Source organism: Terrapene carolina, unplaced genomic scaffold, assembly GCF_002925995.2.
Source record: "Terrapene carolina triunguis isolate 2854851 unplaced genomic scaffold, T_m_triunguis-2.0 Scaffold211, whole genome shotgun sequence".
NCBI classification, from domain to species: Eukaryota; Metazoa; Chordata; order Testudines; family Emydidae; genus Terrapene; species Terrapene triunguis.
Window position 1 is genome coordinate 23,366,273 of NW_020664562.1, and position 13,524 is coordinate 23,379,796.

Consider the following 13,524-nt stretch of genomic DNA (forward strand, 5'->3'; position numbering starts at 1 on the left):
CTCTATCATGAAAGTTGAATTTACAAATGTAGAATTATATACAAAATAAACTTCATTCAAAAATAAAACAATGTAAAATTTGAGAGCCCACAAGTCCACTCAGTCCTACTTCTTGTTCAGCCAATTGCTCAGACAAAAAAGTTTGTTTACATTTGCAGGAGATAATGTTGCCCGCTTCTTGTTTACAATGTCACAGGACAGTGAGAACAGGCATTCATGGCACTGTCATAGCCAGCGTCACAAGATATTTACGTACCAGATGTGCTAAAGATTCATATGCCCCTTCATGCTTCAACCACCATTCCAGGGCACATGCATCCATGCTGATGATGGGTTCTACTCAATAACAATCCAAAGCAGTGCGGACCGACGCATGGTCATTTTCATTATCTGAGTCAGATGCCACCAGCAGAAGGTGGATTTTCTTTTTTGGGGGTTGGGGTTCTGTAGTTACTGCATCGGAGTGTTGCTCTTTTAAGACTTCTGACAGCATGTTCCACACCCCGTCCCAATCAGATTTTGGAAGGCAGTTCAGATTCTTAAATCTTGGGTCAAGTGCTGTAGCTATCTTTAGAAATCTCACATTGGTACCTTCTTTGCGTTCTGTCAAATCTGAAGTGAAAGTGTTCTTAAAATGAACCACATGTGCTGGGTCATCATCCGAGACGGCTATAACATGAAATGTATGGCAGAAAGTGGGTAAAACAGAGCAAGGGACATTGAACTCCTTGGGGGAGAATTGTATCACAAATTTAATTAATGCATTATTTTTTTTAACAAGCGTCAGCAGCATGGAAGCATGTCCTCTGGAATGGTGGCCAAAGCACAAAGAGGCAAACGAATGTTTAGCATATCTGGCACGTAAATACTTTTGAAGCTAGCACTGCAAGGTAGGAGCGTTGCCAGCAGATCGAGGGAAGTGATTATTCCCCTCTATTCGGCACTGGTGAGGCCACATCGGGAGTATTGCGTCCAGTTTTGGGCCCCCAATACAGAAAGGATCTGGACAAATTGGAGAGAGTACATCGGAGGGCAACAAAAATGATTAGGGGGCTGGGGCACATGACTTATGAGGAGAGGCTGGGGGAACTGGGCTTATTTAGTCTGCAGAAGAGGAAGAGTGAGGGGGGGGATTTGATAGCAGCCTTCAACTACCTGAAGGGGGGTTCCAAAGAGGATGGATCTAGACTGTTCTCAGTGGTACCAGATGACAGAACAAGGAGTAATGGTGTCAAGTTGCAGTGGGGAAGGTCTAGGTTGGATATTAGGAAAAACTATTTCATTAGGAGGGTGATGAAGCACTGGAATGGGTTACCTAGGGAGGTGGTAGAATCTCCAACCTTAGAGGTTTTTAAGGCCTGGCTTGACATAGCCCTGGTTGGTATAATTTAGTTGGGGTTGGTCCTGCTTTGAGCAGGGGCTTGGACTAGATGACCTCCTGAGGTCTCTTCCAACTCTAATCTTCTGTGATTCTAAGAAGAGGACCGCATTATCTCCTATAAATGTAAACAAAACTTGTTTGTCTTAGCACTTGGCTGAACGAGGAAGACTGAGTAGACTTGTAGGCTCTGAAGTTTTATATTGTTTTGTTTTTGTACACTTTTTGATTTTGTTTACAACACAGAATACAATATATGAAAGTGTAGAAAAACATGCAAAATATTTAATAAATTTCAATTGGTATTCTGTTTTTTAAACTGCAATTAAAATTGCGATTAATCATGATTAACTCAAAAAAAAGAATTGAGAGAGTCAACTGTGATTAATTGACAGCCCTAGTGTTAAGATTAATAAAGCCACACTCAGATGCGCTCCATCTGAGTGACTGCCAAGACTACCTTTGCTAAATCTCTGTCCACTATTCACAAGGATGACAACATGTACCTGCCATTGTTTGGGTGCACGCTGGCCTGTTGGAGTCTAACTTAGTCCTTTTTAATACCAAAAGAGATTTTTGCTACCCTAAAGAGAAGATAAACAATTTAACTCAGTGGAGATTAAGATTTGGAGAGAGTTCCACAACAGTCCTTGTTTTTGCAGGCTAAAGCTCCAGAATAGCTAATTTAAGAAGAAAGTCTCTAAAGTGCCACAAGGACTCCTCGTTCTAACAAATTTATTTGGGCATAAGCTTTCGTGGGCTAGAACCCACTTCACCAGATGCATGGAGTGGAAAATATGGGAGCAGGTATAAATATATGAAATATAAATATATGAAAGGATGGGGGTTGCTTTACCAAGTGTGAGGTCAGTCTAACGAGATAAATCAATTAACAGCGGGATACCAAGGAAGGAAAAATAACTTTTGAAGTGATAAGAGTGTGGCCCATTACAGACAGTTGACAAGAAGAAAGCTGCAACTAACTGTTAGATATGGGACCATTAGTACCAGTTTTGGGGAGATAAATATGCCTACGTACATAAGATACCACAAACAAAAGCATGAAGATGCCCTGAAGATAGATGTGAGAGATGTACATTTCTATTATGGAGATTATTGCACCTCCCTCAGCATTTGGTACTGGTGCCAGAAACCGAATACTGGATTAGATGGACCACTGATCCAGTCTGGTATGGCAATTCAGATGTTCCTAAATTTGTAATAGTGGCAGTTCCTGGTCAGAAAGCACATCAAGATGCAGAATAAAATAGCCAGCCACGCAAACAGTTCCACTTCAGATATTTGTTCTTTCTTCCACAAGTCTATGCAGAAAGCATGTCTAAAAATATTGAAGTGTTGCTAAAAATACATTAGTTGGAACAGAATTGACAACTCTTTATCCTCCCTCCTCCCCAAAAAACCCAAAACCAAACTGTAACCTAATTCAGTTTTTTCCTCCACCCTTAACTCGGGAATTAAAATGGAAGTATTTTGCACTTTCTAAAGTGAATGCAGATAGGATTTTCTCCCTGTCCCAGGAAACAGTAAAGGACCATTAAAGTAAATTTTCTATCAGGTATTTCATGGTTCCTCCTCCTCCCCCTGAGTTCAGTAGCATTTTTCCAAAATGCAGGATTCAGAGCATGGATTGATTTTCTACTGTAGCCACCCAATGTGAAGTCTTTCCCTACAGAATCCAGGGGAATCAAGATTTAGATTGAACTTGAGAACTAAGTGAAGTCAAGCCTCAGTTCTTATTCTACCACTCTCTTTAATTGCTCCCATGCTCAGTAAATCTATCTTGTTTGTCTCCCCCTGTTGGAGACAAGGCCCCAGACTTTCCAGTTTAGTGTCCAATGCAGAGAAAATGAGCTATATAGAGCTTCAGTTGTGATATTTGTCTATTTTGTGGGACTTATAGTTTGCAATGCAAGCAGCATACAAAAGGAATGTTAAATGGGAAGATGGTGCATTTTACATTATCTAAAATCAGGGTCTGGTGATGTAGAAGCATAACTGTGTATACTGATTTTTTTGCTTCTGTTGTAACTGACTTTCTAGAAGAGTCTGATAGTAAGGATTGAGTCACTATGAGTAATGATAGGCACACATTACTCACCCTGTACCACTTCTGGGGCAGGAGTGTTTTTATAATTTCTCCACCATCCCAAGTTGGCTATACCGTCATGGTTTACCTACCCTTATAAGAGATCCATCTCAAGGTGAGCCAGGAGAGAGAATCTACTGGACTAGAACAAGCATCATCTCTGGCTCCACTGGAAAATGTAGGCCTGATAATGTGTGCATAGAAGGTGCTGAAGACTAGGGTATAGGCTTGGTGTCAATCCATATGGTATAGAAGTTCCACATTGATTATGCTAGGATAATGCCTCAAAACTGTAAAGAAGCAGTGCTATCTTTGTCACACTACTATAAAAACCATCAGTAAAAGTTGATAGATCTATCCAGAGGACATACACACCCACCCACCCCCCCCCATCTGAAGTCATTGGAAGCTCCAGTAGTTCTGAGCAAGGAAGAGCCGAGCAAGTTTCTTGACTCACGCCTTGAAGTGCACTTTACTGGATAGTTAGAGGTCTCCTCTTAAGAGCAGAACTTCAATAGAGTTTTACCCCAATGTGCCAAGGTAGCAGACGCCTGAATTAGGGCTGTCGATTAATCGCAGTTAACTCATGCTATTAACTCAAAAAAATTAATTGTGATTAATGAGTTTTAATCATACTGTTCAACAATAGAATACCAATTGAAATTTATTAAATATTTTGGAAGTTTTTCTACATTAATATGTACTGTATTGTGTTGTAATTGAAATCAAATCTACATTATTTTTATTACAAATATTTGCACTGTAAAAGTGATAAAATAAAGTATTTTTTAGGGCTGTCAAGCGATTAAAAAAATTAATCATGATTAATCACACTGCTAAACAGAATACCATTTAATTTTTTTGATGTTTTCTACAATGTCGAATTTTAGAGCCTACAAGTCCACTCAGTTCTACTTCTTTTTCAGCTAATCGCTCAGACAAAAATATTTGTTTACATTTGCAGAAGATAATGCTGCCTGCTTCTCATTTACAATGGCACTCGAAAGGGAGAACAGACGTTTGCCACAAGGTATTTACATGCCAGATGCGTTAAAGATTATGTCCCTTGCTGCTTCAACCACCATTCCAGAGGACATGCGTCCATGCTGACGATGGGTTCTGGTCAATAATGATCTAAAGCAGTGTGGACCGATGCATGTTCATTTTCATAATCTGAATCAGATGCCACTTGCAGAAAGTTGCTTTTCTTTTTTGGTGGTTAGGGTTCTGTAGTTTCTGCATCTGAGCGTTGCTCTTTTAAGACTTCTGAAGACATGCTCCACACCTCATCCTTCTTAGATTTTGGAAGGCACTTCAGATTCTTAAAACTTGGGTCCAGTGCTGTAGCTATTTTTAGAAATCTCACATTGGTGTCTTCTTTGTGTTTTGTCAAATGTGCAGTGAAAGTGTTCTTAAAAAGGAACTACATGTGCTGGGTCATCAACCGAGACTGCTATAACATGAAATATATGGCAGAATGAGAGTAAACAGAGCAGGAGACATACAATTCTCCCCCAAGGGGTACAGTCACAAATTTAATTAACCCACTATTTTTTTAAACAAGCGTCATCAGCATGGAAACATGTCCTCTGGAACTATGGCCGATGCATGAAGAGGCATATGAATCTTTAGCGCATCTGGCACGTAAATATCTTGTGACGCCAGCTACAACAGTGCCATGCAAATGCCTGTTCTCACTTTCAGGTGATGCAAGAAAGAAGTGGGCAGCATTACCTCCTGTAAATGTAAACAAACTTGTTTCTCTTAGCGATTGGCTGAACAAGAAGTAGGACTGAGTGAACTTGCAGGCTCTAAGATTTTAGATAGTTTTATGTTTGAAGGCAGTTTTTTTGCACATAATTCTACATTTGTAAGTTAAACTTTCGTGATAAAAAGATTGCACTACAGTACTTGTATTAGGTGAATTGAAAAATATTTCTTTTTTTACAGTGCAAATACTTGTGAATCAAAAATAAAATGAGCACTGTACACTTTGTATTCTGTGTTGTAATTGAAATCAATATTTGAAAATGTAGGAAACATCCAAAAATATTTAAATAAATGGTATTCTATTATTGTTGAATCGCGCAATTAATCGTGATTAATTTTTTTAATCGCTTGACAGCCCTAGCCTGGTCACATCCTTCATAACTGACATAGCTTAGTACTTTGAAGGGATCAGAGCACAACTCCAACAGAATCCAGCAGTGGGAGTTGGAGAGGCTGGCATTGATGCAGATTCTTAGGTTTGATCTATACTACCAACTTAGTAGTCCACACCCCTGGCTGACGTAGTTACACTGACCTAACTCTCGGCCTAGACAATGCTATGTCAATGGGAGGGCTTCTCCCATCGACATAGTCCACCTCCCCAAGAGGCAATAACTAACTAGACCAACTGGAGAAGCTCTCCCGTCAGTGTAGGTAGGGTCTTCACAAAGCACTACAGTGGTGGTGCTGCAGTGCTGTAATTGTAGACGAGCCCTTACCCAAACAATGACCCCTGACCAATGCATTCCAGAAGTATTAGACCCTCTGTGCTGAATTACTGTTGAATTTAATCTGTTGACACTAGAGTTCAAGAGAGCCTTATGTCACTCTCCCTGGACCCCACTGCTCCGAGACTGCTGGGTGCAACCAGTGACCAAGAAAATTTCTTATGGACCATTTTTAACTACACACTTTTTGCAGGCACTTGGCTGTGTCTTTACCATCTGAAAGAAGAGATGAAGGAGATGGAAAAGAACCAATTCAGTATGCACACCACCACACCAGAATAGGATTTGAAAAAGAGGAACATGGTTAAGTGAAACTTTTTCTGAAGCATTTGCTATTAGCCATTGTCAGATGCAGGATGCCACACAAAATATAGACCTTTGCTTTGGTGCAACTGGCAATTCCTATGGTCTACCTGGCACCCCACATTGCTTGAGAGATGCTAACCCCATGAGGCACAAGATAGCTTTTGTTAATATTTTTAGAAAATGTTACAGAAAAGGTTCTATAACAGATAAAGTCTGGGACAGAAGGAAAAAAAATAGTTGACCAACTAAATTGCTGTTGTGGTGTAATTGAGGCAATATAGGAGAGATCTCCCACTCTTGCAGGTTAGAAAAGTGACGGCTGGCAACTTTTAGTGCTTCTAATATTCTAAAAGGAAGAAATCCCACCAGAGTACAGACCTCAGGAGGAAATCTCATTATAAAGAACAGAGCAATACAACTAATGGTCACATTACATTTGGTGTTTTGCTTTTTAGGGTTTAACTGCCCATTGACATCCAGCAGCCTCTTTTCCAACTCTCGTTTTTTCTCAGAATTAAGTTCTTCTTTTGACTTCTCTGGTTTCTTAGCTGTATATGAAATAAAGAGAGACATTAAGAGCTACATCCAAACCCAAAATAGATTCTGGCTAAACATATTGTTTAGAGTTTATCCATGATATATACACACACCATGTTTTCTTGGTCTTTTCCTTAAACAAGCCATCACGTATTTCTCTAGTTCTCTAAGTGTCGATGCTTTTAAAGTTTCAAAGTCTATTTCTATCTCATCAGGATTAGAGTTTCTCAGTGAAGGCTCTCTTGACTGTATTATATATACTACTTTTCCAAGCTTATCTCCAGGAAGTTTATTTATGTCCAAACTCAACTGCCTTTTTTCGTCATAATTCATAGGCTTGGCACTATCCTCATCTTCTGATTTACGTGCCAATGAGTCTTGCTGCTTTGTTTTCTTTGACTGACTGCAAGAGAGAAAGTTTGCCGCATTGAGAGCAATTTAAAATAATGTCACCCACACAACCCTCACACTTACATATTTAAAGACAGTTTTTTCTTCAATTTCTTTTTTTGCTTTAGCTTTTTCTTCTTTTGATTCACATATTTGTGTTTGGATTTTTCTTTGCCTCTTGTCCCCTTTTTAGACTTTCCTTTTTTCTTCCTCAGCTTGGGCAAGGAGGTTTTGGCCAAAGCCCGCAACTGCTGATGAACAGCTTTAAGCTGTCAAAGAAAAGAAGGAAAGAAACTAAGCATCTTGATAGTCATTACAGGAAAAATATTGGGGGAAGGAGAAACTGGTCCTGAAGGCCATGGAAGAGTTTTGGCAGCCGGGCAGGGATGGAGAGGGTGTTTACTCAGTGGTGTAACAAGATTTTGGAAGGTAGAACAAACAGGATGAGGTGAGCTTTGGAAAATGGGGGCTTGCATTAAGAGGGAGACCATTTGTAGCAGGTACATGTGCACATGAGGGTTGTCTCTTGCCATCCTCCTCCCAGACTTTCAAAAAAAATCTGTCTTCCTGCAGGAACATCCCAAAGCTCCTCTTTAGCATGAGAAACTTGGGGCTCAAGTGTCTCAGTGCACCACTTGCCCACCTCCTATGAGGTGGTTCTGTGCAAGGTAGTCTAGAGAGGATGGGGGGCAGAGTCTTCACATAAGTCCAAGCTATTTTGGAAGTCTTGTCTGGCAGACAATTATACTGAAACCAAGATAAAGTGCTGGCTTCAACATAATCAGCTGGAACTATACAACACCTACAGAGACAACATTCATGTTTTGTCCAAGTTAAAAAAAGAAAGAGGACCAGTTTACATTGCATAGGTATTAAAAAAGAGGAAAGGATGGATAAGTCGTCCAACTGAGACACATTAGCTGGATAGTTCACTGCAGAACAGTTAAGCAGAAGTAAAGGTGATAATCAATGAATCCCCCGGCCCTCAGCAAAATGGAGAAGAACACACATCTGGATACTGTTTGAGTAGTCATTTTTTCCCCAATTAAGTAGCTCAGCACACTGAAATTTAGAGCTAAAACCCATCCATCTTTCATTAGATTTTGTAGCACTTCTCTGGACTTTAGCCAGAATTTGTGCATCTTGACAGAGATGCAAAAAGACCAGTAATTGTCCTGATGGAATCTCACAGTGGCTATGCTCATTAAAATTCAATAAATTATATTTTTAAGAGAGTAAGATGATACTAAGATTGCAGTCCCTTTATGAAGGCTATCAACACTGTAAACTGACAGAAAATAGAGGAGCTGTAGAAGTTCCAATTTGAATTTTGTTAAGAGTTTAAGTTTCAGTGGTGCAATTAAATTTATAAGCAACTTATCACTGATGCTTTCTTGCCTGCAGGGAGACTGATAACGTAGTAGCCTTGTTCATTCTTAGGATTTGGAGGTTGTGGATGAGAGAGTCTGCATGCAGCCTCCTCTTAAATTAGGAGTTGAAAACGGTGTCATAGATTAATTACATTCCCTTAGATTTGCAATAAATTTTTAGATTTGACCTATGATCTTTACAGTATGCCAGAATAATTCCTACTGATATTGTTCCTCAGACAGGCATATCCAGCAGGGATCAGTAGAAACGTCACAATCTTGTTTACAATAGTCTAATGTAGCCTAGTATCTTATTGACCTGCTTTCCACAGAACTTGAACATATTCATGATAGTTTTAGAACCACTCAAAATTCAAAGACAAAACAAACAAAGAATTAGATTGCTCATCGGACTGAAAACCTGAAGGAGTTTCATTATGATGTTAGGCATTTAAGAGTCCAGGTCAGCATGCCTGAAAGTAGTTAACCTAGGATGGGGATAATTTATGAAGTGAAGTAGCTTTAAGAGAGAGTCTAAAGGCATAAAGGCAGCAAGGATATCCATGAAAGAAAAAGTCCTGGGAAGGACACAAAAGGAAGGGGTAGTTGAATAGCCAGAAGCTAGAACCATAGCTCAGTAGGATTTGGAGTAAGCAAAAGAGCTTAAGGGCAGGTCTACACTACAGAGTTAAGTCGACCTAAGTTACACAACTCCAGCTAGGTGAATAATGTAGCTGGAGTCGACATAGCTTAGGTCGACTTATTGCGGTGTCTACACCACGCTGGGTCAACCCATCTTACGCTTCTTGTTCCAGTGGAGTACCAGAGTCGATAGGAGAGTGATCTGCGGTCGATTTAGCGGGTCATCACTAGACCCGCTAAAATCGACCACCGGTGGATCGATGACCACAGCCTCGATCCCCGATAATTGTAGACATACCCTAAGTCAGTTGTTTTCAAACTTTTTCTGGCGACCCAGTTTGAAGAAAATTTGAAGAAAATTGTTGATGCCTGCGACCCAACAGAGCTGGGGATGAGGGGTTTGGGAGGGGTTGAGGCAGAGGGCTGCAGGGTGGGGCCAGGAATGAGGAGTTCAGAGATTGTGGGAGGGAGCTCTGGGCTGGCGTGCGGGAGGGGATCGGGGCCAGGGATGAGGGGTTTGGGGTGCAGGAGGAGGCTCTGGGTTTCGGGGGGTTCAGGCCTGGGGCAGAGAACTGGGGTGTGGGGTTGGGCATGGTATTACCGCCAGCGGCTCCTGGTCAGCAGTGCAGCCGGGGTGCAGAGGCAGACTTCCCGCCTGTCCTTGCACTGTGGACCGTGCTGTGCCCCAGAAGCAGCCAGCAGCAGGTTCAGCTCCTAGGCGGAGGCACCATCCCCCACAGCTCCCATTGGCCGGGAACCATTGGCCACTTCTGGGGCACAGTGTGGTGTCGGAACAGATAGGGACTAGCCTGCCTTTGCCGGGCAGCACCACCAGGGCCGGCTCTAGGCATCAGCAAAACAAGCTGGTGCTTGGGGTGGCACATTTTTAGGGGCGGCATGGCTGGCGCCAGAATGCCGCCCCTAAAAATGTGCTGCGGCCGCCCTAGCTCACCTCCGCTGCTGCTGCCTGGGAGGGAGGGGGAGATCCCGAGCGGCCGCGGCGCGCGAAACAGCTGTTTCGCGCGCCGCTGCTCCCCCTCCCTCCCAGGCTTGAGAGCCTGCGGGGAGGAGGCAGGGCTGGGGATTTGGGGAAGGGGCGGAGTTGAGGCGGGGCCGGGGGGTGGGGTAATTTAAAAACGGGGGGGGGGGGGGTATTTTTTTTTCTTTGGGCGGCAAAAATCCTAGAGCCAGCCCTGAGCACCACCAACGGGACTTTTAATGGCCCAGTCGGTGGCGCTGACCAGAGCCACCGCGACCCAGTGCCTTCCATTCTGTGACCCAGTGCAGGGTCGTGACCCACAGTTTGAAAACCACTGCCCTAAGTGACTTGTCTTGATGCTAACTGGCTCCCTCTTCAACTGCTTGAGAGGTGCAAAGAGCCCAATGTGATTAGGGCTTCAGAACAAGGCAATACCAACTGGATTTAGGCACTTTTGGAATTTTAATCCAATGCATTTAAAAAGACAGGTAGCAGATATCCTATTCATCATCATCATCATCATCAACATCTGCCTACTGAAGGCTCTGAAGCTAGTATGTAAAAAGTTAAGCCTGCTGTTAGAGAACCTGCCATCTCCCACAAAGTAACCACAGCACAATGTGCTACCACATAAGAAAATAATTCTGCACCACCCCAAATGCACACTTTTGTACATACATTTAAAAAAAACTGTTTACAGACAGCTCATGGTTCTAGACCTTCGAATGGATACACGTGAACGAGAGCCACCACAGGCTACAATCGTCGTGCACTTTGTACAGAGCATTGTTGCTTACTTGCTCTTGAAGCTTTGCAAGGCGCCGTGTTCTTTCCTCTTCTGAATCTTCAGATGATCTTTCTTCAGAGGAGTCATCACTGCTGCTTTCACTAGAAAAAGCACTTGCTATTTCTGTTTTGGGCAGTGACGGTGGTATACTTGCAACAGGTTCATCTGGAATTTTGGCAAATTGCATCTCAAAGATATCCTAAAATATAAATAAATAAATAAAAATGTTGGGACCTCTTTATAGGAGAGTATATCATCTTTACTGATCTCTTTATATTGGTCTAGATGTCCTAGAATGGTCACAGGTCACCTAGCACCCAATGATTTCTCCTTTCTCTCAGAAGAGAATTCTCCAAGACCCATTACCAGAACACCTCCACAGTGGGAACCTTAGGTGGTCCAGAATTTGTTAGTGTCTAAGGGTATGTCTACACTACGAGGGTAATTCGATTTTACTTAAATCGAATATGTGGAATCGATATTGCAAAGTCGAACGTGTGTGTCCACACTAAGGACACACTAAGGACAGTAATTCGACTTTGTGAGTCCACACTAACGGGGCGAGCGTCGATATTGGAAGCGGTGCACTGTGGGCAGCTATCCCACAGTTCCCGCAGTCCCCGCTGCCCATCGGAATTCTGGGTCGAGCCGCCAATGCCTTCTGGGTAAAAAAAATTTGTCGTCATCCGTCCGTCACTAACGCCCTCCCTCCCTCCATGAAAGCGCCGGCGGGAAATCAGTTCGCGCACTTTTCTGGTCAGTGACAGCGCGGACGCCACAGCACTGCGATCATGGATCACGCTGCGACCATCGCTGCACTTGTGGCCGTTCTCAACACCTCGCAGCTTATCATACACCTTTCCCTGAGGCAGATGCAGAGAAATCGGGCGAGGAGGCTACGGCACCGCCGTGAGAGCCTGAAGTCGGAGAGTGGCACAGAGCTGTCAGAAACCACGAGCCCCAGCGCCCAGGACATGACGTTGGCAATGGGGCATGTGGATTTTGTTGAACGGCGATTCTGGGCCCGGGAAACAAGCACGGACTGGTGGGACCGTATAGTGCTTCAGGTCTGGGATGAATCCCAGTGGCTGCGAAACTTTCGCATGCGGAAGGGGACTTTCCTCGAACTTTGTGAGTTGCTGTCCCCTGCCCTGAAGCGCAAGGACACCCGCATGCGAGCAGCCCTCACTGTCCAGAAGCGAGTGGCCATAGCCCTCTGGAAGCTTGCAACGCCGGACAGCTACCGGTCAGTCGCGAACCACTTTGGTGTGGGCAAATCTACCGTGGGGGTTATTGTCATGCAAGTAGCCAAGGCAATCGTCAAGGTACTGCTCCCAAAGGTAGTGACCCTGGGAAACGCGCAGGTCATCATAGATGGCTTTGCCGCGATGGGATTCCCAAACTGCGGTGGGGCTATAGATGGGACTCACATCCCTATCCTGGGACCGGACCACCAGGCCAGCCAGTACATCAATAGAAAGGGCTACTTTTCAATGGTGCTGCAAGCACTGGTGGACCATCGGGGACGGTTTACAAACATCTACGTCGGATGGCCGGGCAAGGTTCATGACGCTCGCGTGTTCAGGAACTCTGGTCTGTTTAGACGGCTGCAGGAAGGTATTTACTTCCCAGACCACAAAATAACTCTTGGGGATGTGGAGATGCCTACAGTCATCCTCGGGGACCCAGCCTACCCGCTAATGCCCTGGCTCATGAAGCCCTATACTGGCGCCCTGGACACAGAAAAAGAACTGTTCAACTACCGTCTGAGCAAGTGCAGAATGGTGGTGGAGTGTGCTTTTGGCCGTCTCAAAGGGAGATGGAGAAGCTTACTCACTCGCTGTGATCTCAGCGAAACCAATATCCCCATCGTTATTGCAGCTTGCTGTGTGCTCCACAACCTGTGTGAGAGCAAGGGGGAGACCTTTATGGCGGGGTGGGAGCTAGAGGCAAATAGCCTGGCTGCTGATTACGTCCAGCCAGACAGCCGGGCCATTAGAAGATCCCAGCGGGACGCCCTGTGCATCCGGGAGGCTTTGAAAGCTAGGTTCCTGAGTGAGCAGGGCAACCAGTGACTTTTCAGTTTGTGGACAGAAAAGCTGAACCTGCCCCCGTTTCTTTACCCAGTTCATTTTGACTATCCTCTCCAGTTACATACAACCTTCACCCCCTTCCCCTTCCCAAAAAATAAAATCATTTCGATTTTTTAATGAACACCGTTGTCTGTATTGCTGTTTTCGCGGGAATATTTTAAACCGGGGACGCAGACTGTGGCGGGGGGCGGGTTCAGTGTTCTGATGCAAATGATACTTCTAAACTCCCGGAATGACAGGCTCCGCACTGGTGGACTGGTTATTTCAATGGAGCCTGCCAGCACTCCTGGGGGGGACTGTGTGTATGTGTCGGCTATGTGACTTTCTGGCAGGGGGGGTAGGGTTACAGATCCCCTGCTGCGTGGATCTGTGAGCCAGGATAAGGACCGCTGCATAAGATCTGTAACTGCCCTCCCCCGCCACAAAGTCACATAGCC

The 13,524-nt window shown here is 44.0% G+C and overlaps 1 protein-coding gene across 1 annotated transcript in view; it reads right to left on the reverse strand.

Moving 5' to 3' along the window:
* Positions 1-13,524, reverse strand: part of LOC112109881 (bromodomain testis-specific protein) — a 50,590-nt gene that overhangs the window by 20,743 nt on the left and 16,323 nt on the right. Inside the window, exons 7-10 of the mRNA XM_026655771.1 lie at positions 11,005-11,193; positions 7,301-7,485; positions 6,940-7,229; positions 6,724-6,837 (exon numbers count right to left, since the gene is read on the reverse strand). Of these exons, the coding sequence (XP_026511556.1) occupies positions 6,724-6,837; positions 6,940-7,229; positions 7,301-7,485; positions 11,005-11,193 (778 nt within the window). The remainder of the gene's footprint in view (positions 1-6,723; positions 6,838-6,939; positions 7,230-7,300; positions 7,486-11,004; positions 11,194-13,524) is intronic.